We start from the raw sequence: 26053 nt of genomic DNA on the forward strand, positions 1-26053 counted from the left end.
TTTATAAATATTTCTCTTCTTCATGCAAGTTTGGAGTCAAATTAGTGGCCCACCTATGTCAAATGTATAGGACAATTTAACAGCATTCCTTTTGCTCTAATCTTACTGCTGACTCCACCTTACAGATCGAGCCCCCTATATCAAGCATGTGTAAGACATCAAGATACAGGTTTTGTATACTACTCTTACTACTAACTCCATCCTGCTTTCTTTTTCATTTTCCGCTTGCCTTGTTCTTATTGCTAATATTTTTTATCTTGCTAAATTGTAATACCTTTCTGTAAACAGCCTTAAAGTATCCTTAGAAAACATAATCTGAAGCTAAATAAACAATAAATGTTTCATTCTTTGAATACTCACAAAATAAAATACAGTATTTCCCCCAACTTCTAACACTGTCATTGCTCTACATAAATACATAATTATTGTTTGGTTCAACACCATCATCCTATTGAACTATTAACAAAGAGACTTTGTGTAAAGAATCACCTCTTTCAGCAAAGGATATGATTAAGTTGCCAATGAAAAGATCAAGTAGAAAACTAGGGCTCACTTTAAAAGCAATCTACATTTCCTTGTCAAACTAGTGGTAGCTCTACACAATTACAAACAGAAGATGATGAAGAATGCCTTAAGTGTCACAGAAAATGCTATAACTTAAATTATGCACTCCTGTCAGATTCTGCTGTCATAGAACTGGGAGAAGAACTTTACTCTTTGACCAGACTGCCTCCTAGCTATAAAATTATATTACTGCAATTTTCACTGTAGCATGTACATTGTCCACCCACTGAAATTAGGAATGTATTATTTTACTTTGGCCTATAGTTTCTTAAAAAAGGTTAAGTTCAAAACTTTCAAAGATGGCTACAATATGTATATGTAATTGGCATGCAAAATTTTAAAACTACTTCAAAGTGCATTATTCTATTCTAGTTTTCCTGAAAAAGAAATAAATATGCTTGATATAAAATCAAATGTTAAAGCAGTGTTGTAATAATTTTACTCACTGAAAAAAAGAACTTATAATTTTCGAGTTAAAAAGGTAAATTAGCCATTTAGTAGCTAAATAAAATCAAGTTTTATGGTTGATCTGAGGTTAAAAATGAGAGGATCTTATAAAACAACAACAACAACAAAAAAAAAACTCCTCATAAAGCATTCTAAGAAACCTTTAGGAGTATTCCCACAGGAGAGCATCTAGTTAAACACTATCTGAGTAAGTTCAAAACAGAGAAAAAAATTCAAGGTAATGTAAGAATTGGTTTTTTACTGCTTAAGAACAGAATCCTAACTCATACTGGAGTATTATAGAAAATTGTGTAGAATAGTTGATATCGGAGTTGATTCTTGAAGGATAAATAGACATTTGTATGAAACAAAGAGAAGTGCCATCCAGGAAGCAAAATCATGACCAAAGGCGAAGAGGAATACAAATTATGTTCTCAGAGGACAAATGGATGGATGGATATGAATATAGGAATGGAAGAAGGTAAGAGTCCTCAATTTTCACAATGAGTAGGTTATCTGCTGAGAGTAAGTTGAGCAAGATTAAATGCAGGCTGAGAGAAGTTCTGGAATACTTAAGGGGAATCTGAGAAGGAGAAGACCATAGTAAGCTAAGGGATGATTGGACTTCTTACATTTTTATTGTCACTGGATAGCCAGAATTCAGACTATGTTTATTTTAAAGATTAGGAATATAAAGTTAATATGCCCTTTGCAGACTTCCTTAGGCATGCAAAAATACTCTAGTTCAGGTTAATTTCATGGCATACGTTCTACATTTTACCATATTACAAATCTATAAAATCTTACCAGTATAGAAGAAAGATGACCGAAGTAAAATAAAGACCAAATCTAGAATCTAACAATTTGGCATACATATGTTCAACTTCAAATTTTATGTTTGTTTGTATTATTACACTTGCAATTTATTCTTTTATCTTGATATCTTAAGATCAACTAACATGTTGCTGAAATAATTCTATTACTAAAGTTTAAAAATATATGTATTTATATTAGCTTTCTTTTTGAAATATAATGATACACTTCCCCAAAATTAAAGTTAGGAAATTTTAAAGACAACTATCAAGTAAGTCTCATGCTTTATCATCTCCAATATAATAGTAACTACCACTTAGTAACCATATAGCTTACCAATTTGTACTAGGGACTTTACAAACATCATCTTTTTAAATCTCACAACCTCAAAGAGTATCTACTGTAATCCCTGTTTTCTAGGTAAGACAATGGATACTTGGATAGATTAAATCATTGGTCTAAAGCGACCCTGCTAGTTGCAGGGTAGACGTAGAACCCAACCAAGTATGTTAGTAATTATTATTTTTTTTTAAGATTTTATTTATTTGACAGACAGAGATCACAAGCAGGCAGAGAGGAAGGCAGAGAAGAGAGGGGGAAGCAGGCTCCCTGCTGAGCAGAGAGGCCTATGTGGGGCTGGATCCCAGGACCCTGGGATCATGACCTGAGCTGAAGGCAGAGGCTTAACCCACTGAGCCACCCAGGTGCCCCATTCCAACAAACTACACTGACCATTCTCTTCACACAGGCCTCAAAGGCCACTCAACTACCAGTGAAAATTTTTATTTTAAAAAAAATTTTGGGTAACATTAGATGATAACCTTAATTTCTAATACATCAAATTTAATGTATAAGTATCACAACTGCTGTGAGAAGTAATTGTATTGCTTGAACTTCAGCAAAAATTTAAAAATACTAGCTCACTCAATATAAAATAATACCAAAACAGTCATATAATACCAGTTTACTAAGCACCATTAAATGGAACAGAGTATTGAACTAATGTGTGTAATAGGGGAGGTTTAGCACTAACAGTGAGTACAGTTCCATGTCTCTGAAAATCCTAAAATTCACAGTTCAGTTGTAGCACATACTGTTGCCCAGTAAGTGAAGTAATGTTTAGCACCACAAAGAGTTACCACATACGCAAAGTTAAGTAGTAAAAACAAGGCCACCCTGACATGAGGATGATAAGCTGAATGGGTGACTGACCAGGTTTTACATACTTCCCAAAACAAAAATCTCAATCTAATTGCTGCATGTAAGATTCAAATTCATGTCTTGGAAAAACTATATATTATTAGTAAATGCAGCTTCAGGGTTATATGTGAGTATAGGAAGGACAAAAGTTAAATCGGGCAATTATACTAATCTATCATGCTAGGAATATAAAAAAGATTATGATTAGTCCACCAAACCTAATATACTATCTATCAGTATAGGTAACAAGAAGTTAATTATACAGTTACATAGAGTTTTTCCTATTAACATAAAAATATTCCCTAATGTGTATGTTTCAATTATGTACATATTCAACTGTGAATTGCAAGTGCACTCAAACCTGACTGGTAGGAAGGCAGAGAAAAATGTGTAACTTCCAGAAGCACACTCAGTATTATAATTGTGTTTTTGAGTAAAAAAATTATTATTAATACAAATTATGGAAATGGTATAGTTTACACTTCTGAAAATGGAATAATATAAAAGCTTAAAACACCATAGCCCAGGCTTTTTAAAATCTAATAAAGTGTTAGAGTAATAGTGAGTACATAAATTTGTACTCAAAAAAATTTAGTATGAATAGAGAGATCAGTTCCATATATGCCATAATTAATAACTATTAACATTTATTATATAATACTTAAACTAATAAATATTTTTATTTTGAATAATTTTTTTTAAAATCTCAGATTTAATTAAAAATATTAGCTTTAAAATGTTAATAAAAGGGTGCCTGGATGGCTCAGTTTAAGTGGCTGCCTTTGGCTCACATCATGATCTCAAAGTCCTGAGATAGAGACCCACATCAGCCTCTCTCCCTGCTCAGTGGGAAGCCTGCTTCTCCCTCTGCTGCTCTCCCTGCTTGTACTCTCCTCTCTCCCTCAAATAAATAAAATCTTAAAAATAAAACAAAATAAAAATAAAATATTAACATAGTTTATCCATTCTGACAGAAATTTATGCAAAATTTTTTAAAAAAATCCTCCCTGAGACTGTTAAATGTTGACAAATTTGTTATTATACGGGGTTCCAAACATTTTTTTGGATGGCAATTGAAAAACTAAGAAAATTCATTCTCATTCACTAAGAAAAGTAAAGATGCCATATTGTCATAAAAGATAGATCTGGTAGTTACAAAAGATGATGTATCTATTATATTTTGACATCCTATTACTCTATCAATTGAATACACACAAAAAATGTTCTTAATTTTATACTCATAACTTTTTTTTCTGGTATTTCATTCAAAAGCAGATCTTCAAATAGCATTTCACAGCGATCTGCAACTGTATTCAATATATCTCTCTTCATTGCCTATGAAAAAACAAAACAAATTGCAGTAAGAAATAAAACCTGTTACTTTAGATTTACACTATTTTACTATCACCCTCCCCCAACATAATGGACTGTCCTATATAGTCATTCCATTTTTTAATATCCATTTATTTAATATGCTTATTAACCCATTAACAGTTTAATTGCAAATTTGCCTCACCTTCATTTAAATAATTAAAACCAAATAAATTAATGATATTTTCCATCTAAAGAAATACTGCTAGTGTTTCGAATTAGGAAATGTATAACCCCATAATAAAAGTGCCAGTCATCATTTTTAAAATTTCTGAATATCCAGATTATAGAATACTACCTAATAGTATTTCCAATGAATACTTTTCCTGTTATTTAAAAAGTTTAATTTCCTGCTAAAGGAATGATTTCAAATGCACTAATATATCACTATATATAATAAATTTGTATAACCATGAGTTTAACAAAGACATTTTTAAAACAGATATCCTACATATGAAAATCTTGGGACCAATTACATGGTATATTTGGACTAGCCAATAGATTGGGACTTGATTATCAGTTAAAATCAAATCCATAATTATGAAATCTGAGATTGAGAAAAATTTTAGGATTTTTGAATGTTACATTATCGTGTTTCTGTTTTCCATATACCAGTTATTCCTTTTGTACCTGCACAGCATCTTTAACCTTGGGTTTATTGCTATGGATATAGGCTCTGCATTTCACAGCACCCTTAAGGTTTACAGAGCCGCTGCAGATCTGGACTGTGGCTGTGGATCTGTGGTCTGAATTCAGAAGCTGAAAGACAAAATCTATTTAAGTTCTAATAGCCAACAATTAACTATATGAAACACTTAAACATTATATAAGCCACTTCATGAAGTGAGACAGAAATTTTTGACTGAAACAAGTGTTTGAAAATATTTCCCATAAATTATTAAAAGGCCTTCATATTCCTCCTTACTAAGTTATATATTATTTTCTGAGTATTTTAAATGTACTCTGAAGTTAAACACAACTATATCTGAATCTTTTCTCACTAACATGACCATCTGAAATATCATTACTTATTTAACATATTCACTAAAAATATATTATTTGCAGATTACTCATATACTGCTAAGAGGAAAATATGTATAAAGAAGACATATATATATATATATATTTGGTATATCATCTATCTAGTAGGAGATACAAGATATACAATATAAGATTTACACAAAATAACTGGAACACAGAAGTTGTGATAAACTTGGTAAAATGATAAGCAGTGTAAAGACACTCATTTATTTATACACCTTCGACACTTAACTCCCATAGGCTAAAAGTAATGCTATGTGTTCCCCAGCAGCAAAAAGGCAAGTCAACTGTGGTTGTCACCAGAAAATGACATTAGTGGTTGTAAGTAGTCACTTCCAACTTACAATCTCATTCTTCTGTAATCTACAAGGAGTGTTAATTCATGCTTGGTTTCAAGATGTTTCACAGATATTTTTAACCTTATTATTTTAATAAATGCCAAAACAAGGAGAGCATTAAAACAGTGAAAGTACTACTGGAAGCCTATAAAATCATTATGGAAACAAAAATTGTGATTTAAAAAAAAGATACCCCACAAATGAGACATGGCAAAAATAAAAATTCTAAGTATACCTAGAATAAATAGCGTCGATTCTGAACAAAACAAATCCTGCAACTTGTGAAGAGTGCTATATGTGCCTTTGCAATAAAGAATAATCAGGTAATGAAGAGGAAAAATGATGAAGAAACTGAAGGACTTAATCTGTAACTACTGAAAGCACATGAACAGTCAATGCCTAATGTAATTCAAGCAGAGCTAGTTTGTTTTGTGTGTGTGTGTTTTCAGGAATTTAAACTTAAACATAGTTTAAGTTCTTATTGGTAGAAAATTTGTCACAGACTGAATAGTTCAAAAGGTTCTAAATCTGTTTAAAAATGTCTTTCATCAAACCAAACAGCAGAGTGATAATGTTCATATTGTATCTAAAATAAGCTTTCTATGATACTTGTAGAGATCATCGATATATCAACAAGCTCAGGGTGGAGGAAGAGTACTTGACTTCCCTTGTTCACTATGCAGAATTTTATACTATTGATGAAACTATCCCATTTCGGAACATAATGCCCTAATTTATCTATTTAATATCTAACATATGTTTTATAGTATATAACACATTTATAATAATATATAATATAATATAATGTAATATAACATAACATACAATAGTGCCTTCATATATTAGGGCACTATTTTCCAAAAAGGACAAGACTATATATTACAGACTACACATACACACACCTACACATACACACATGAACACACAGAGAGTTTTCAAAAGATATAAGGATTAACTTACTCCTTTCTGGTAGAAATGTACCTGTGTTCTACAAAGGTCGATTCCTCTTGGTTTCTTTGGACTTAGGAACAAACTAGTTTACAAAGAGACTCTGGGAACCTAAATTGGTCATAAGTGGAGGAATTTCTGTGATGATGATATGGTATTTTGGAAAAGAAAAGATTCCTCTGGTTATGATGACCAAAAGAAACTTTACGTAAGCGGTAGCACTTGGGGTAGATCTTAAAGTACAGACAGGATTCTGACTGTCTGAAGGACAGAGAAAAGATGGCACTGCAAGACACATGGCTCAACGTTCATAGCAGCAAAGGCCAGTCGCCAAACTGTGGAAAGAGTCAAGATGTCCTTCAACAGACGAGTGGATAAAGAGGATATGGTCCACACATACAATGTAATATTATGCCTCCATCAGAAAGGATGAATACCCAACTTTTTATCAACATTGACAGGACTAGAGGAGATTATGCTGAGTGAAATAAGTCAAGCAGAGAGAGTAAATTATCATATGGTCTCACTTATTTGTGGAGCAGAAGGAATTAGACGGAGGACATTGGGAAAAGGAGAGGAGAAGGGAATTGGGGGAAATCAGAGGAGAGCTGAACCATGAGAGACTGTGGACTCTGAGAAACAAACTTAGGGTTTTGGAGGGGAGAGGGGTAGGGGTTTGGGTGAGCCTGATGGTGGGTATTAAGGAGGGCACGTATTACATGGAGCACTGAGTGTGATGCATAAACAATGAATCTTGGAACACTGAAAAAAATAAAGTTAAAAAAAAAAAGGACACATGGCTCAGAAAATCAACACAACTTTAAAGGCAGAGAAAGTAAACCTCTGAAACAGTAATTAAGAAATTAATGAGTAAGCAAAGCATGCTGAGGCTATGAAGAGTCTTGAATTAGACTCTTCTAACTAGTCAATATGGAGCACCTAAGGAATTTTAAACAAGGAGACTAACACAATCAGTGCCTAACCCTTATATATAGACAATAAACACTAAAAAAAAAAAAACCTAATAAGTAAATAACAAGTGAATGAATGCAAACTGTGATTCAGAAAGGATAATCTGAAGTTATATGCAGGATACATTAGAAATATAGAAGATATTCCAAGAGATATACAAAGGTATCAGGAGTTTCAGAAAAAGAATCACTTTGGACAAGAATGAATAGATAGAGACCAGTTAAGAGTTAGTTGTAATAATACAGGTAAAATAATAACATTGTAAGGCTAGTGGCTATAGTCCATAAGTAAAACAAAAGATGTACTTAACACTGCAAAGTAAGAATCAATAAGACTTGATGGAAGTTGAGGAGGAAAGTGACATCAAATATTTATTGACTACTTATTACATATTAGTCAGTTTAAAGTTTCCAGCTCGCTGACCAGTAGAACGATTGATAAAAAGATTTAGGGGCGCCTGGGTGGCTCAGTGGTTTAAGCCGCTGCCTTCGGCTCAGGTCATGATCTCAGGGTCCTGGGATCGAGTCCCACATCGGGCTCTCTGCTCGGCAGGGAGCCTGCTTCCCTCTCACTCTCTCTGCCTGCCTCTCTGCCTACTTATGATCTCTCTCTGTCAAATAAATAAATAAAATCTTAAAAAAAAAAGATTTGTACTGTATAATAATATTATCTCTCATATTATCTCTCATATTTATTATCTCTCATAATATCTCTATTTTCCCACAGTCTACACATCTACCAACTCCAATTTTACCACTAAAATAATTTTAAGTAAATTAAAAAACCAAGAAGTCATGTAAGCATATCTATTAAAAAGCATCTAGGTACAGGAATAGTTTTTTTTAAAACAAAGGACATATCTAAACTCAAAAGTACTGAGAAGAGAAATTGAGAACATAAAGTTGAATGGCATTAAGTCCAACGACAATTTAGTAAATACTCTATTGCTAAACACAGAGAAGGAAGAAATTAAAATATCCTCTTATGCAAATTATTGTTACGTCTATTTTACTCAGTTAAAAACATATACAATATTTGTATTATTTGAACAAGATATACAATAAAAAATATCCTGTTCTGCATGCATACTTTTGGGAATAATTAGTGGCTTTAACTTTTTATTATTCAAGATATCCAACTTCCAATTCTGAAAAGAAGAGATGTATAATTTAGAACAACCATATACAAATATAAAAATTGCTAATAATGTGTGATTTTTTACCAAATCAGAGGAGGTATAAATACACTTCAAAACTGAGTATATGACAACTCCTGGCACATCTGTGCACACATCTTTTTAAATCACTGGAACTAAAATTTGCTTATAAAACTTAACAACCCAAGGTATCACACACATATACATGTTCTTATGTATATATTATATATATACATGTTATATATATAAAATACACATATATTTTTAAATTGCTCTCTACTGGATGCTAAAACTTTAATAGCCTTGAGGCAAAAGACCAAAATAGGTTTTATTAAAATTAAAATAATGTTTCTTGTAAATAAATTTCCTAGAACCAGACATTTTTTACATGTCACATAAAATTCTTTGACTCTCTAATTATAAACATAAAAACCAAAACAATTTCATTGTGATTATTCTAAAAAATAACTTATTTTAGATAAGTAGTATTTTAAAACATTTACCAACTGTGTGAGCACTTTGACATCAAAAGAATGACTAGTTGCTTGAACATTTCCTCTAGATTTTTTCTGAAAAAATACAAAAGTTAAAAACTAGATTACTGAGACTGGAGTAGAATACAAAAGATAATTTTGGAACTATCCTACATATATTAAGTAACTTAGAGGAAAAAAATCTTATCACTTGTTTTATATTGGCTTTTTCTATAGATATGTTACTTTGTGTACTATCAATCAATGTGTACTCTCAAAAACCATTAATTTCCTACTTTTATTCCTCTAAAACAAGGGCTGGCAAATGGTGGCCTATAGGTCAAAGCCAGACTACCTCTAGTTTTTGTAAATAAAATTTTACAGAATACAATCAAAATCATTCATTTACATGTTATTTGTGGCTGCTTGTTGAATAATTGCTGGAGACCTTGTAGCCCACGAAGTCTAAAATATATACTATTTACTTTTTTACATAAAGTTCACTGACCCTCGCTCTAAAGGGAGAGATTACCAAAGCTCCTCTTCAGATATATCAAAGCTATTTTAGAAGCCAGTATAGATTCTTTCTATAAAATGGCCAAATTCAGTCTTTAAACTGCTATCAAAGTATAACATGTACCTTTAGTTTTAAGCAAGCAGTTTACAATTGGGAAATTAGAATTTAGATGACACTCCTTTTTTCAGATTTCAGGATTCCAATTAATTCAGAAATAATCTCCAATCATTTTCTGAAACAACATTTATTTGCCCTTTACTTTAAAAGACTTTAGGGGGCAGGCGGGGAAAAGACCTTAGAAATAAGAAGTAGATGGAAAAGGTTTTCAGGAAGGCAAGAACTAAAAAAAAGTCATCTTTTATTTTTCCTCAAGCACAAATAATTTCATTAGTAAGCTGATTTTCTCTCAACTCACCTGTCCTTCTAACAGATCACCATCTTCATCTTTAACTTGTCCATTAATCAAATAAACACCATTTTCTATTTGCTTGGCCCAGCGTGCAAGTCCATTCTCAAAAGGAACACAACATGGTTATCTTTCAAATATAATGTCATTTCAATTAATCTCCCACTTTTTTCCACCTAATATACTAAAATGTTAATGTGGTAATCAGTAATGTGGTATTTATTTCTTGAGTTAACATTTTGCCATTTTTTTTCCTTCATATATTTTTTTTCCTTCATGTATTTTTTAAAAATGCCCCCTTATAGTTGACTCACAATGTTACATTAGTCTCAGGTATAAAATATAGTGATCCAACTTATTTATACATTATGCTATACTCACAAGTCTAGTTACCATCTATCACCACACAACAGTATTATAATATCACTGACTATACTCCCTATGCTTGACTTTGTTCAGTCTCATAAACAACAAAAAAGTATATCCCCAAATTTTGGCAACTTAGCCATATTAAGTAATAGTTTTTCTAATCTTTATCCCAAATAACATTCATATCACACACTTAGGAGGCTTAATAACTACATGATCACAGTCAGATAAAATTCAATAATTCCCATTATATGAAAAATGAGAAAAGAGAAAGAATCTCAAGAATATATAAAGCAGTACTAAAGAGGAAAAAATAAGCAAGCTCCATTTGCTTCCATAGGAAAAAAGAAGAGAAATGAGATATGAATAAAAGAATGGTATAGAAATACAAGAGGGCTGGAAAGAATAAAATAAAACTAAAGACCAAGAGAGGAAAAAAAAAAAAGATCAAACAGTATACTTTTTATATAATTAAATTTTATGTAACTATATTTTACAATATACTTAACTACACGTTAATCAACAAATATTTATGGAGCACCTATTATGCTAAATATATTAGTAATATAATGCTGTCCTATCTCTAAATTTCTAATTTGGCTGGGGTAATACATTAGCCATCCATACTAATATCATTATAATTAGCATGCAATTTTTGAGAATTACAAAATGAATGGCGTAGACAACCAGAATAAAAGCAGATTATCTGTTCAGTGATCACTAAAGAAAATTCGTTTTGCCCTGATACCTTTGTATTTTTCTCCAGAGTATAGCTGACAGAAGTGGTAGACAGCGGGATGTGAATATTAACATGAACTATACACTCTAATGAAAGCCATGAAGTTGATAGTCCATTTTGATACTTCCAATCTGCTGGTTTTGCTGAACTCTTTAGCAGTGGGGAAGGTGGAAAAACATAAGATATGTGATTTAGGTAAAATACATGGATCAAAAAAATGTCATAAACTGTACAACCTAATAACTCATACAAACTGCTATCTAACATATTTGGCCAACTTCTTTCATCACAGGGCAACAGGTTAAAAGTAAATAGAAATAAATCATGCATTAAATTCACTATTCTTTAATACATTCCAGGCAGCCTTGGCAAATCCAACTCCCAGTGCTTTTCCCCCAGTGGAAAAGAATCAGATAATTCATGTAGAATTCTGACAAGTCCTCTGGTTCTCAGCTGCAATTTCAACAGTGTCAATTTGGAAGCTTCTGTGTGGAGCAAATAATCAACTGAGTGACTATCAGGTGCCAGATGTTCTCCTTTCTGTCCTATCCTTGCTAACACAATACTGCGAAGTTAGTTTTTCATATTGTTTTTAGACACCGTAGCAAAATTTTAGTCTGGATTCTTCTAGTAGGTAGCCTGCTTACTAGGCAATGTAACTACCAAAAGCCCAGATGCTTTTACTACCAGCCTCTCAGATATAATATTAAATGCATAAATAGGCAGAGAGGGCTTAAGAAAAATATTTGAACAATGAAAAAAAAAATTTCCTTGCTTGTAATGAAATTAATCATACTTCAAAATAAAAAGTACAGCTGGTTGTGGACATTGGTGGGAAGTGAAAAACCAAAAATTATTAAAACTAAATAACCTAATTTTATTTTAAAAATACTTTGTAATATGTAAATGTAAAATCTTTAAAAAGCAATTTTTCTTACCTTTGGATCACAGATATCATAAGTTCGACAAAATATTCTTTATGGATTAAGGACAGAAATAACCAAAAAAAGAGAAGTAATTCTTGATAATCAAAAGAAAATAAGCCATCAAAAAATAAAAATAAAGTACACACATCCAAGAGTTTTTTAAAATCATACTTCATATGCTAAAATATATACACATACATATCTACATGTACATTTACACAAATACATACACAACTTGTAAATAAGCATATATATATATTCACATTTTGTATAAACTAATATATATGTACACAAAAACCGCTCTGACTATAAAACTTGTGGTGCTTTAAACTATTCCCTATCGCTTAAAATCCTGCTAATCACAATGAATAGAATGGAAGCACTTGCAAAATTTTCCTCAAATACACATCCTCTGTAACAAATAGGACTGCTGGGAAGCCTGGGTGGCTCAGTTGGTTAAGCAGCTGCCTTTGGCTCAGGTCACGATCCCAGAGTCCTGGGATTGAGCCCTGCATTGGGCTCCCTGCTCGCGGACAGCCTGCTTCTCCCTCTCCCTCTGCCAGCTGCTCTGCCTACTTGTGCTCTCTATCTCTGTCAAATAAATAAATAAAACAAATAGGAGTGCTGTTTTGAATGCAGTCAAGTCTGAAAATGTTCACTGGGTCAAAGGCCCAGTGTACATAAAACTTTTAAATACCAAAGGAGTTACAAGCTCAGCTTCTGCAGGAATGATCAGTTTTTGAATTTTGTCTTTTCAAGCCCTAATTTACTGGTTCCTTGCACCACTTCACTCCCCTGGTGTGGCTTCTCCAGCTTAGGAGGTACTCTTGTCCCTGAAAGATGTAGAGAAAAGAACCCTAAGAAGGCTTTTAGTATCACTTGATCTTGGCTAAAGACATAAAAATTTCGTGGATGTCCTACACTGTTCAGCTCAGTTTGGAGGTGAACTACCCATTACTTTTAGTCATTATTTTGCCTAAGCTGTCAGTTGGGCATTGACCTCTCTGCAGAGGACCTACTGAACATTAAAAGATGGGGTAGTTGGCTGGTAAAGAGCTCAGAACCCCAGTCCTTGCCACATTTCTCAAACTCTATAACAATCCTAAAACATGATTAAAGCCATTGTTACGGGGCGCCTGGGTGACTCAGTGGGTTAAGCCTCTGCCTTCAGCTCAGGTCATGATCTCAGGGTCCTGGGATCAGGCCCCACATTGGGCTCTCTGCTCAGCAGGGAGCCTGCCTACTTCCCCCACCTGCCTGCCTCTCTGCCTACTTGTGATCTCTGTCAAATAAATTAATAAAATCTTAAAAAAAAAAAGTTAAAACATATGATATAAATTAATGTTTTGGGAAAAAAACTTGCAGAATATTATTTTGATATCATATACTTTAAAATATAAACTCCTAAATAAAAGATACTTTTTTGTGGAAGAACAAATGTAAAGTGTCACTCGTTCCGAGATCTCCTCTTCTGTGAAATTCCATAATCTCCTTTTATTCATAGATTTTTCCACAGCAAATACTAGCTGAAAGGGAACAAAACACACATCAACTTAATGCAAAAGAAGAGAACAAAAGTAAGTGCAGAAAAAGATAATTATAATGACTCTACGCTCCCAATGAGCTTTAAAATTCCATGATTCTATCATTAAATTTTGTTTTCTTCAAAACAAAGAGTGAAACTGATTATTGACCTTTTGGATTCCATTTTTAGGAATCTATAAAATTTGGGTTCCAAATATAAAAATATAAATCACTGTCATTTATCAACTGACATGAGGAATTAATTGGGGGTAATTAGCATTTAAGTTTAGAAGTGTAGAATAAAGACTTTTAATTAGAATGAGAAATGTGATTTTTAATCTACAAAAATGAAGCATGTCACCCATTTGGGATTTCTTATGAACTACCACGAAAGATGTAAGGCACTATGTAAGTACATATAAAATACAGTAGCAGCAAACTGAAAGTAAATCAGAAATAGGACATACATTAATGTCACAAGTAAGAATTATAGAAATGCATACTTGATAATGAGTAGAGGGGTCATAAATTTGACTCTACACTTCCTAATCATAATGTACACAGGGACAAGCCTAATCTGTTACCTAATTCACATGGTCCATAAACTGAACACAACTGATGAAAAGAGGCACAACTTTCTTGATAATGATATCAAAAGAAATTTCTTCAAAGGTGATAGTAGGTAATATAACAAAGTTCTCAACAATGACCTTATGGGTGACACTAGTTTTATAAGGTCACTTCTTACAAAGTTTCTCACTATAGGCAGGAGAAGTAAAGTCAGAAAACAGAAATTCAATAATGTCTTTAGAAATACAGCATTTCTTAGCATATAAGCCAAGCAGAGAGAGTCAATTATCATATGGTTTTGCTTATTTATGGAGCATAAGGAATAACACAGAGGACATGGGGAGATGGAGAGGAGAATAGAGTTGGGGGAAATTGGAGGGGGAGATGAACCATGAAAGACCGTGGACTCTGAAAAACAATCTGAGGGTTTTGGAGGGGCAGAGGGTGGGAGGTTGGGTAAGCCTGGTGGTGGGTATTATGGAGGGCACGTATTGCATGGAGCACTGGGTGTGGTGCATAAACAATGAATTCTGGAACACTGAAAAGAAATTTAAAAAATAAATAGGGGTGTCTGGGTGGCTAAGGGGTTAAATCCTCTGCCTTCAGCTCAGGTCATGATCCCAGGGTCCTGGGATGGAGCCCCACATCGGGCTCTCTGCTCAGCAGGAAGCCTGCTTCTGCCTCTCTCTCTGCCTGCTTCTATGCCCATTTGTGATCTGTCTGTCAAATAAATAAATAAAATCTTTTTAAATAAATAAATAAAAATTTTTTTAAAAACACCATCACAGGTCTAGAAATACAGCATTTCTAAAATCTTATTTGCTTGTTAGGAACAAAAATGATACAAAAGCAAAAGGAAAAGCAAAGAGGACTAACTGTATCTCTCTAGCACTGAGGCTACGTTCACCTGATTCAATCCAGTGCCAACCACAATAGGATGTACAACCAATGCGAGTAAAAACACATACATTTAGATGATATTTCAAAATGTCAAAGAAGATGAACAACTGTCAAAGATATGTTTATTTAAAATGGAAAAAACAGCAGAAATTTGAATAACTTGCCAGGGACAGGAATATTTCTATTTTCTTCCCTTTCTCCCTCAGGTACAAATTACAAAGATTTAATGTGGGACATTTGACAGGAAAGGTAATAAAACTGGAAGAAAATGTAGAAACTGTGATTCTTATTGGCTGCACACCAGAAAATTTTTTTTGGAGATTCTGTGGGGTTTTACACTTCTCAAGATTATAGGGTCCCCCCTCTCTTGGGTGGGAAAGAACTTTTAGAAGGCTCCTTTGGATACTGAGTACTGAAAGAGATGAAAGCTGCCTGAACAAAGTTTGCTTTAGATTTGGACTTAAGGGGAAACAGCTTGTAGACCTTCATATTTATTTACAGACGATGTTACCCAAGTTACTGATATGGGAATAAAAAAAAAGAGGTGACTAATGATAAATACTCTTCCCAGGAATACAGAATAAGTATCTGATTGTTTTACTCTCAGAATCGTGAGAAAATGGAACAGGTGTAGAATCACAAAATCTGTCAATTTCACAATACAGCAATCACATGGAACTAGAAGGAAGTTCTAGCAGAATACTGCTATTGTACAAGAAAAACTGTTAAACCACTATAATTTGTCTTGTAATAGTAAAAAATTATCTTTAAACTTAAAGCTGTTTAAAAATATATAGCTTTGATTAAAAATAGAATATTTCAGACTTACTCTACGCAGAGCATTTTGACAATCATTTCCCATTTCTAAAGTTGTAATGATAAATACTCCAAGAACTAAAAGTCCTCCTGGTAGCATTCTGGACACCTAAAAATAGAAATATAGTATCAGTTAAGATAAGCATTTGTCATTATATGCAATCTTTTGTGTTTGATAAGCTAAATATTAAATCAGCAAACACTCACTGGGTCCCAACTATATGCATAGCATTGAGGTGGGAGCTTTGAAAAATGGGTTAAAATATTGAGAAATGGTTGATAACCTGAGGAATGAGGCATCATTATATAAACAATCTTCCTAGAGTATCCTTAATTTTTTGCCTTTATAACTAAAGCCATTTAATACCATTAATAATGACAACTTTTACTCCTTTTTCATGAGATCATAGACTGAAATACCTTCTAACATTTTTTCAATGGCTTCTATTGTCACCTAAATAATAAATAAATTTATCTGCTATTGGTATTTCACTCTCCAAAATCTAGCTAATCTGATATTCAGGGCCTCACTTGGCATTATTTTCCCTGAAATACCATATACATATCTGGCTAACTCTATACCTTCATTCAGACTGCTCCCTCAGCCTACACTAACTTTCCCTTACCTTCTATGTGTCTGACCTCTATTGAATACTTCAAAGTCAGCTTGAGGAAGCTGCCTTCCCTGATACTTTTATCTCCCAACTCCCACAAGACTTTGGTGTAGTTTTCCCATGGAATTTATGATTACTTGTGTGCGACGGTCTGGAAGTTAAGGGAAGCCTGGGATTTAAAGAGAGGGGCTCTGACCTGAAAATCCATTGTTGCCTATTTTTTACATTTACTTCAATTTTTTATATCTATTTATTATATTGGGTATAAATGTTATTTCCAATTTTTCTTTAAAATAATATTGTAAAAATGCTAGTAAGGCTTTCTGTGTTCATGGGATTATTTGGTTAGAATCAATTGCTTTAAGTGGATTACTAGTTTATGAAATTATGCCTATTCTTAAGGTTTTTGACCCATATTACCAAATTGTCCTCCATAATATGTTATTTCTCTTCACATGATTGTGGCTAGTTCCTAATAACACATTAACCTCTTTCCACCATCTAAACTCAGAAATAAAGTGCTTTTTGTGTACGTACATAGCACAAACACACACAAAACTGATCAGAAAGTTAAATCTTCTTAGATACCATAATCTATACCCGAGTATATTTACATTGTGTCTCCTTGTGTTTCCCTTTAATTTCATTAATTCTATTCATTATAGTAGCACATATAAAGCAAAGCGTGACATATAAATATAGAACAAAGTTTCCATATTTAGCATGGGAATATGCATATTTTCAAAATCACCAACACATAAAAGTAGCCGTTTCTTTCTAGAGGCAAAAAAGTCAGTCTACTTTGTTATAAAAATTTTCTTTGTATGTGTACAGATATGACATACATCTCTCTATACGTATGTGTGTATATATGCTATATACATTTGTATAAGTATATAATTTTACGAGAAACAAAAAACAAAACCGGAGTCAAAATTATTTGACTGGGAATTTAAGTTTAAAATATTTAATATTTTCATTAGAAGGTGATATTAAAAATTTCTTAGATTCTTTTACTACACACCAACCCCCATCACAAACACATACACACCTACAGATAAACATGTGCCTCTCTGAAAAATTTAAAGTTGATGGGAGATGGAAATGATTACTTTTACCTTACTCTAACATTTCCTATTAGTTGACATAATTCATTCAATGACTACTTTTAAGCGCATTTACTCAGCATTCCCTCTTACTCACTCCCAAATCTGTTTCCTCCTATGAGAAGGCCAACACCATCTTCCTGGATCCAGGTTAGAAATCTCTGTCATCTTTAGCTACTTTCTCAAATGCTCCTCACTCCCAGTCTACTTGGTCCCTAAATCATCTACTAGCTCTGTGACCACAGTGTTTTGGCAATGAAATTTTAGCTCACTGCATTAGTTAATTCATTTATTCAATACTTTGGAGTTCTTGTAAACCATGGAAATAGTATGCGTGGCACTAAGGATATAGTCACAAACAAAACAGATGTGACCTATCCTCATGAAACTAAGTCTAGTATGGGCTCACATCATCTTTTTTTGAACTATTACAGTAAATGATGTTCAGTCTCTCTACCTTCCATTTACACAATATCAAGATATTGAAATTATTTTCTCAATTACTGATCAATCACATTAATTGCTTCTCAAGATAGGGAGCTCTGAGAGCCTACCACAGAGCTACTATCTATCAAAGAAATTCCTCACTTCTTAGGATGGCACTCCAAAACCATCTATAAAATGGCCCCTTCCAGCCTTCTCTCTAAATACATTCTTTTACATACCTGTGTTTCAATTGCTTGCTCTGCCCCAACTCCTTTCCTTAACTTTCATAACGTTGGGTCATTTATTCATACTGTCCTTTGCATGTTCAATGTGTTCTCTGACTTCTACTGACAGTCCTATTCATCTTACAAGTTCAGAAACTTCTGTGAAGCCATTTGATTCCAGCCATTGGCAGGTATTTAATTATTCAGCATCCTATATTCTTATAGCACTTTCCTACTTATATCCCATTTCTCTTGTGGTAATGTCTTTCACTTTGGTTACAACATACATTCTAAGGACATTAAAAAGAACCTAACCAAACCATCATTTTATTCTCTCAGTACCTATGTGGAGTATTTGAAACAATCTGACCAGCAACTTTATTATCAATAACAAGTATTATTTTAAAGAACACTTGGAAATAAGCTAAAGGACCAATAACAAAAAGAGATTTAAAAACATAAAGATTTTTAAACATAAAAAAGCATAAAGGTTAACAATCGAAAAGCACAGCATATAAAATCAAAGGCTTTCAAATCAGACTGCCTGGGTTCAAATCCCAGTTCCATCACTTATTATGTATTCTTGGGTGGGTTATTTGACCTCAAGTAAAAAATGCTTTTTAAAATTAGACACAAGTAGTCAACAAATGAAAAATATAATCATGGACGAAACAGAACAGAAAAATTCTTCTATCACTGATATACTATGCAAGTTTTGAAAACTTAAAAATAGTACTCTGAAGTCCTAGTCTAGTAACCTAAGGATGAAGTGCTTTTGTTTTGTTGGTCAATAAGCACAACTTAACCATATAAAAAAACAAATATGGTAACCTGGTTGGCATGTTCTGTGGCCCACTCTTCATCCAAATTATCCAACTTAGCTTTTTGTTGATGTTTGAGATTCTCATTTTGTTCCTCTTTGGGTGGCGTTCTAGTGGCAAGAATGATATAATCCTTTTGTGAAGAACACTTAAAAACAAATTAGAAAAGCTTATTAGAGTAACATCTTATTGAAGAGTATAAAGCTCTTGTGACATGCAAAAACAGTAATATTCACAGCAGCTTAAATTATTAATACTTATATTATAATGGAATCTATAAGAAAACCAAATCATTTCCCTCACACATCATTTACTTATACACTTAATATCACCTCCGTATTTGTTTGGGTATCTTCAATATGAATCATATAATGGTCCTTATAAACAGCTTACCGGATGAGTCAATGGACTGTACTATAACTAAAATATATTTGATCAATTTTCTAGTTATATTTATTTTCTAGATAATCTAACAGACTGAATTGTTCAGCACATATAAAAACTCAGTAAAATAAAGCAACAAAAGACCTGTGTTTCTTACTTCCATTGAAACAATGGTAGTAGGGAACCTGGATATGTGTGTCCACAGAAGAGCAATGGGGATGTGGGATATATAATTAAAGTGATATCAGATTAATGTTCCTCAGTTTTAATAGCACTTAAATGGTAACCAAAGGTGGGATATCTGAATATAAATTCAGGGAACTTTTAATGGCTCAGTCTCACTACAGTGAGAGTTTGCTATAAAGAAAAAGTAAAAATAAGGCAGATAAAACCAGTTATTGTGGGGCGCCTGGGTGGCTCAGTGGATTAAGCCGCTGCCTTCGGCTCAGGTCATGATCTCAGGGTCCTGGGATCGAGCCCCGCATCGGGCTCTCTGCTCCGTGGGGAGCCTGCTTCCTCCTCTCTCTCTGCCTGCCTCTCTGCCTACTTGTGATCTCTCTCTGTCAAATAAATAAATAAAATCTTTAAAAAACAAAAAAAACAAAAAAAAACAGTTATTGTGGGGTCATTCTCATACATGACCTGAAATCGCCACTATGAGTGTCACTCTGGACTAGAAAATAAAGGAAGAGAAATTATTTCTACAGAAGTTATTTCCAGAAAGTTATATTCAAATGCACACAAGAAAAGGCAGGTGCTGATTAAGCAAGCATGACTTTAAAAAGAAAATGACCCAGAGAGCAGGAAACAGGCAAGCTTGAGGGAAAGAAGAAAAAAGTGATGAACCCTGGAATAAAGAAGAAGAAACATACTGGAAGGGATGAAAAGGCAGAATAAGGAAATCATGGAAGGAAAACCCTAAATTGTGGGAGACTTGTTTGTAAGATGGTAGTTTTGCCAATTTCTAGAAACAGCCTATATAAGTAAGACAAGTTTGGAAGTGGGTATTTCTCCCTGATCTTTTATCTTTACTAAGATGCCTTTCTCTGAGACTCTTATTCCCTTAAACCTTTTCAAATAAAGGGAAATATAAAACCTTAAATAAAAAGTTGCTAACAAAAAGAACTCCATATTGGATGCAAGTAATGTCAATCAAAAAGTAGTTCAGGGAGACTACGTGGCTCAGTCAGCTGGGTGGCTGCCTTTGGCTCAGGTCATGATCGCAGGGATCCTGGGATCAAGGCCACTGTTGGGCTACCTCCTCAGTGGGGTGTCTGCTTCTCCCTTTCCCTCTGCCCCTCCCCCTGCTTATGCTCTGTCTCTCTTTCCCTAATAAATAAATTAAATCTTTTTTTAAAAAGTAGTTCAGATTATTACCAAGAGGGGTAGTTTGGCTGTCTAAGGAGAGGCCTCATAGTGTAGTGTTACCTGGGTGAATAGGACAGGGTATACGGTCCATCTTACAAGTTAAGAAATCACATTTGTGAAAACCCTGAGAATGACCTGGTCTCTCAGGGCTAGAATGACATTAACTAAGCTCATTCAGAATGATGCTGAAAATAAGAATACCATGAAGGGTATACACATGACTCTTCTTGATAGTACACTCTTTATAAGCAGATAACGTGTGGCTTCAAATTATAGGAGGAAGTAGCTTCAAAATCTGGGTAGAATCGGAACAAGAGAAGTTAATTATTCAATTTGAAGGTTGTAAGGCATTATGATAAAATATCCTGAAAGAAAACTGTCACAATAGAACTGTTTTTGCTACTAGGTATGAAAATCAAATCCTTGGGCCACAGTGTACTCTTCTCTAAATAGTGTTTAGGTGGCATAGCCAGTTTGTCCATGACTCTCCTTTTTTATTGCTTTCTACTGCTAACCTATCCTCCCTGCTGATTACATTTGTCTTCAATTATAATAAATCAGCAGGTGCTTATGCTTTTTAAAGTAACTGCCCAAATCTCTGTTCCATTTTGTACTGATTTTTAAGGATTAATTCCAAAAGGAAAATAACATTTGTTTTATTTGCAAATTTCTATTCCCTCTTCCTCTCTCCACTGAAACAACAAATAAAAAATTCAGTAAGATGAGTGATCACCATAGCATGTAACAAAAGACATGACCACTACTGCCACAAGACTGAGATAAAACAGTGGGAATAAAGTTGTCAAAAACTACTTTTGCAAAGAATTAGACAACGAGAAATTAATAAAGATTAGAAGAAAGTACAAAACCCTTGGAAAGACAATAAAATATGCATTATTTGATCAGTGAAATTCTAATTTTGGAGTTTTTTTTTTAATATTTTATTTATTTATGTGACAGACAGAGATCACAAGTAGGCAGAGAAGCAGGCAGAGAGAGAGAGAGAGGAGGAAGCAGGCTCCCTGCGGAGCAGAGAGCCCGATGCGGGGCTCGATCCCAGGACCCTGGGATCATGACCTGAGCCGAAGGCAGAGGCTTTAACCCACTGAGCCACCCAGGCGCCCCTAATTTTGGAGTTTCTACATTATGAGTTACGTTTACATTGTCAAAAGCAAATGTGTTCTGACTTAAGCAAACCTGGGCTAGGTTTGTCCTGCTTCTCCACATTTTTCCTCAAAGACCATTTTAAGTTCTTCTACATTCCATTCCTCCATTCCCTAACCTTGAGCACATTTTAACTCTAAATAAACAAGTAATTTGTTTTATCAATAAATGCACCAAAAGATACATACCTGTCCAATTAAAAGTCCTGAGACAAAAGTCTTTCCTTGAAGATTTATGTTTGAAAGATATTGGCCAACAGTCTCTTCTACAATGTAGGTTCTTCCCATTATCGGGAACTAATTCAATCTCCTAAATTACAAGAAAAAGATACACGCCATTTTTAGGTAAAAATATACTTTGCAATGTTTCTGTCATGGGGGTTATATGGCAACAGAAGTAGTACCATCCTGATTACCATCCCATGCCTTGCAGAGATTGCTTGTTAGGTAAGGTCTTCTTTCCTGCAAAGTTCAAATGTAGCTTCAGAATTCTCAACACAGTGCTGCTGGAAATGACTACCAATCAACTAGAGCTGCCTTAAAAGATAAAACTCACTTCCATTATCTAAGATAAATGGAGAGAATGCTAACCTACTAGTCAACACACCTAATTTATTTACTACTCCTTAGTTGTATCATTTTTGATAGTCTATTCCTGAGCCTTATTGTAATCATTTCTAAAACAGGAAAGAGGACAATTTCTGAACTGCTCTTAGGAGGGAGAGACCAAATTCATTTACTTAATAAGCATACTCTGAAGAATTACTGTGTACTAGAAATTGTGGCAAGTGGGATGGCACAAAGATTAGTAATACTTGACCTATGGCCTTGAGTAACTCACAGCACAATTAGAATTATGGAATTCGATAAGCAGCAGTGCAATAATAATGAACACTTACAGAGTTTTTTCCAAGTACTTTATATATGGTAACATCTGTATTGTTCAAAAAAAACTCCAGGAGGTAGGTACTATTATTATAAATCCTGTTTTATAGATGAAGAAACCAAAAGGAAGAAAAGAAACGTAACCTGCCTAAGCAACAAACCTGGTAAATGGCAAAGGTGGGACTTAAACTCAGGTGAGATTTAAACTCAGGTAGTCTCGCCCTAGAATCCATGCCCTTAAGTGCTATGTTCATGCGGAGGAATCATACCTCCTCTCTCAGTTAAACCTTTACAAAGGGTAGCTCCTGTTCTGCACTCCTGTGCTCGTTCTCTCTCTCCAGTTTGTAAACAACAGTTGCAGCATTTTGAATAGAAATAACAGTCATTTCAATGGTGCAAATAGTTTCAGTCTTATTTAGTACAACAAAGTCAAGGCAACTGCAGATGAGGTAGGGTGGTGTATCTGCCACTAGTAAAGTAAAGTGCCAATCACAATGATTTTGCATTACTCTAAAAGTGAAGCCCAGAGAACCGGTTCCAGTCTGAAATTGCCTACTGGATGGCGTTTTTTCAAAGACCGTGTTCAGTTTTGTCTCAAAATGCATTCAATTTCTTCCCAGCTCTTTTCCAACAACTGCAAGTAAATTTGGTTTGCACAAGAGTCATTTTTAGACTAAGTCTAGAACTGCTATCTAAATCATTACTGCCACTATAAATTTAAAGGTTTTCCACTTTTAATCGTGCCTTAACATATTAAACTTCCCTCTTCTTCGTCACGCTATTCCACTCCTTTTCCTCCTGCCTTAATAATTCTTAATTATTGAGAGAAAAAGGAGTGACAGTGACTCCAAAGTTAAATATAACTTCCCAATCTTACTTTTCCAAGGTGTCACCCAGTAATCATATCACTTTAATGTTTCTTCAAAACTTTAAAATACAGCCAACCATACTTTACAAAGGGCACTCCTAAAAACGTAGATCTTGCCTAAAACAGTTCAATTTATCCTGAAGCGTTGTGTGACGACAGAAGCTATGCAAGCTGTCCACGCATTGTGACTTGAGACAATTCGATCTCTTTGTACTCTGGTTTCCTAGTCTACAAAATAAAGAGTTTGAATCAGGCAAGTCTGAAAATCTATCTAGTTTTAGGACTGTGATTCCCAGTACAGGATATCTACATTTTCCAAAGAGCAGATCACTAATAGTGAGCCAAGGGCATAGTACAGTACTACGCATACCAGCAACCTTAATTAAAGTGCTTACATAAAATATTTTGGGGGGAAAATCAACTTGTCCTTAATAATATTCCCAAAAGGGCTGCTACGGTAGGAACTGAGGGGGGAGTGAATTGGGAAATGCTTTATTTTCACTGAAGACGTTAAGAATTCTTTCGGAAGAATAATTGAACATGAAATAATCTACAGATTCAGCCTAGAAGTCACAGAATCACAATCTGGAAACAAGCAGTTCTAGGACGGAGGCAAGGTGATAAGCGGTTTTTAAGAATGTGTTTTAAAACGTTTGTTACAACAGTGTTTCCACCTTGAAAATATAAGCATATGGTAGCACTCTCTACGGTAGTACCTTAAAACATAAAAACAAAGGCTACAAAGTCCTCCTGCATTACTTTAATTCCTCCCCCTGAAAAATGAAACAGGCTCCGTCAATTCCTGTTGGCTCGCTGTCACCCGCCCCGCCACATACAAAAGGCATCTAAGTGCGCCGCCTTAAAGTAAGTTCTGTCACAACTGGACTTGAATGTGGTACCCGAGGCTCTGCCCATGTTTCCTACACTCGGTTCCTTTTCTTCTTCCTTCAAGAGGAGGCTCTCTGAGCCCGAGCGCACACACTCAGCCCTCACAGACACGTATTACACCCGTAGGCTGACTCACCTGCGCTCAGAATGTGCCCGCGTGACAGACAAATCTGTCGAACCGTCAGTCCTTCTCAGAAGGGGACTAAGGTGCAAGTACTATCCTCCGAGGGCCAGATTCCCCTCGGGTCCAAATTCCACAGCCAATGAATTCATCAGAAAGCGACAAACTTCCCACACCTCACTTCCCACTTCAAACCCAGGGTCTCTGGAGTCGGGTGGCGCAGTCTGATGACGCACGCTGCCCCCCTTCCATCAACGCAGTACCTCAGCCAAAAGCGACTGCGGTCGCCACCCCGCCCCCTTCCGGGCGCCATTGAGAGCGTGGCGGTAGCCCGGCGACTGCCGTCCAGCCCCGCCCGGACCGATGCCCTCTAGTGGTTCAGTGTCTAGAAGCCGCCAAAGAGGACGACCCATGGCATCCCGGAGCTTTGACGGTAAGGCCGCCTTGCTTTTCCCGGAGGGATGGGAGTTGACGAGTACTCTGTGGCGCCACCTCGCGGACAGTGGTCGTGCTGCCGGGGGAGGAGACCGTGGGGGGCGGGGAGAAAAAAAGGAAGCTCAATGGGCGGTGCGCAATCAGGCTCACGGAAGGGGTTGAGAAAAACACTACGTTTCCCACAGGCCCGCGCGGCTTGAGGCGGGTGGCCTGGGAAACCGGAAATCAGACTGGGTCAGAGGCCGTGGCTGAACTCGGATTCCCAGGGTGCACAGCTTCCGGTGGCTGCGCGCGCATTTCGGGCGCGGGCGCGTTTGGTGCCGGCGCTAAAGCAGGACTCGATTTCCCAGGGTCCCGCCGCGGGAGCCTCCGGCGGGCAGGCGCACGCGAGCCACGGAGCGAGGTGGCTGAGGCGGCTGCCCAGGCTTCTGGGTCCTCTTGGTCTTCGCCTTTCTTCTCGGCTTCTGTTGCGCCGGCTGCTGGCCCCGCGGCCTCCGGCCCGATCGACATGGCGGCTGTGTTGCAGCAAGTCCTGGAGCGCACAGAGCTGAACAAGCTGCCGAAGTCCGTCCAGAACAAACTTGAGAAGTTCCTTGCTGACCAGCAATCCGAGATCGATGGCCTGAAGGGGCGGCATGAGAAATTTAAGGTGGAGAGTGG

General features: G+C 35.4%; 2 protein-coding genes across 6 annotated transcripts in view; one reads left to right on the top strand and one right to left on the bottom strand.

Moving 5' to 3' along the window:
- Positions 1-25217, bottom strand: part of ODR4 (odr-4 GPCR localization factor homolog) — a 39565-nt gene extending 14348 nt beyond the window's left edge. For 2 of the 3 annotated variants that reach the window (XM_045982868.1, XM_045982866.1), the window contains exons 1-11: positions 24974-25217; positions 22386-22506; positions 19292-19429; positions 16104-16199; positions 13700-13806; positions 12293-12329; positions 11364-11504; positions 10256-10351; positions 9354-9419; positions 5026-5154; positions 4263-4359 (exon numbers count right to left, since the gene is read on the bottom strand). In XM_045982868.1, the coding sequence (XP_045838824.1) occupies positions 4263-4359; positions 5026-5154; positions 9354-9419; positions 10256-10351; positions 11364-11504; positions 12293-12329; positions 13700-13806; positions 16104-16199; positions 19292-19429; positions 22386-22484 (1006 nt within the window). In that variant the 5' untranslated portion in view covers positions 22485-22506; positions 24974-25217. The remainder of the gene's footprint in view (positions 1-4262; positions 4360-5025; positions 5155-9353; positions 9420-10255; positions 10352-11363; positions 11505-12292; positions 12330-13699; positions 13807-16103; positions 16200-19291; positions 19430-22385; positions 22507-24973) is intronic. The other variant, XM_045982867.1, reaches the window with a different exon arrangement.
- Positions 25218-25290: 73 nt separating this feature from the next.
- Positions 25291-26053, top strand: part of TPR (translocated promoter region, nuclear basket protein) — a 66585-nt gene continuing 65822 nt past the window's right edge. For 2 of the 3 annotated variants that reach the window (XM_045982861.1, XM_045982862.1), the window contains exons 1-2: positions 25291-25391; positions 25744-26052. In XM_045982861.1, the coding sequence (XP_045838817.1) occupies positions 25322-25391; positions 25744-26052 (379 nt within the window). In that variant the 5' untranslated portion in view covers positions 25291-25321. The remainder of the gene's footprint in view (positions 25392-25743; position 26053) is intronic. The other variant, XM_045982863.1, reaches the window with a different exon arrangement.

The sequence above is a fragment of the Meles meles genome, chromosome 17, assembly GCF_922984935.1.
Source record: "Meles meles chromosome 17, mMelMel3.1 paternal haplotype, whole genome shotgun sequence".
Lineage (NCBI taxonomy): Eukaryota > Metazoa > Chordata > Mammalia > Carnivora > Mustelidae > Meles > Meles meles.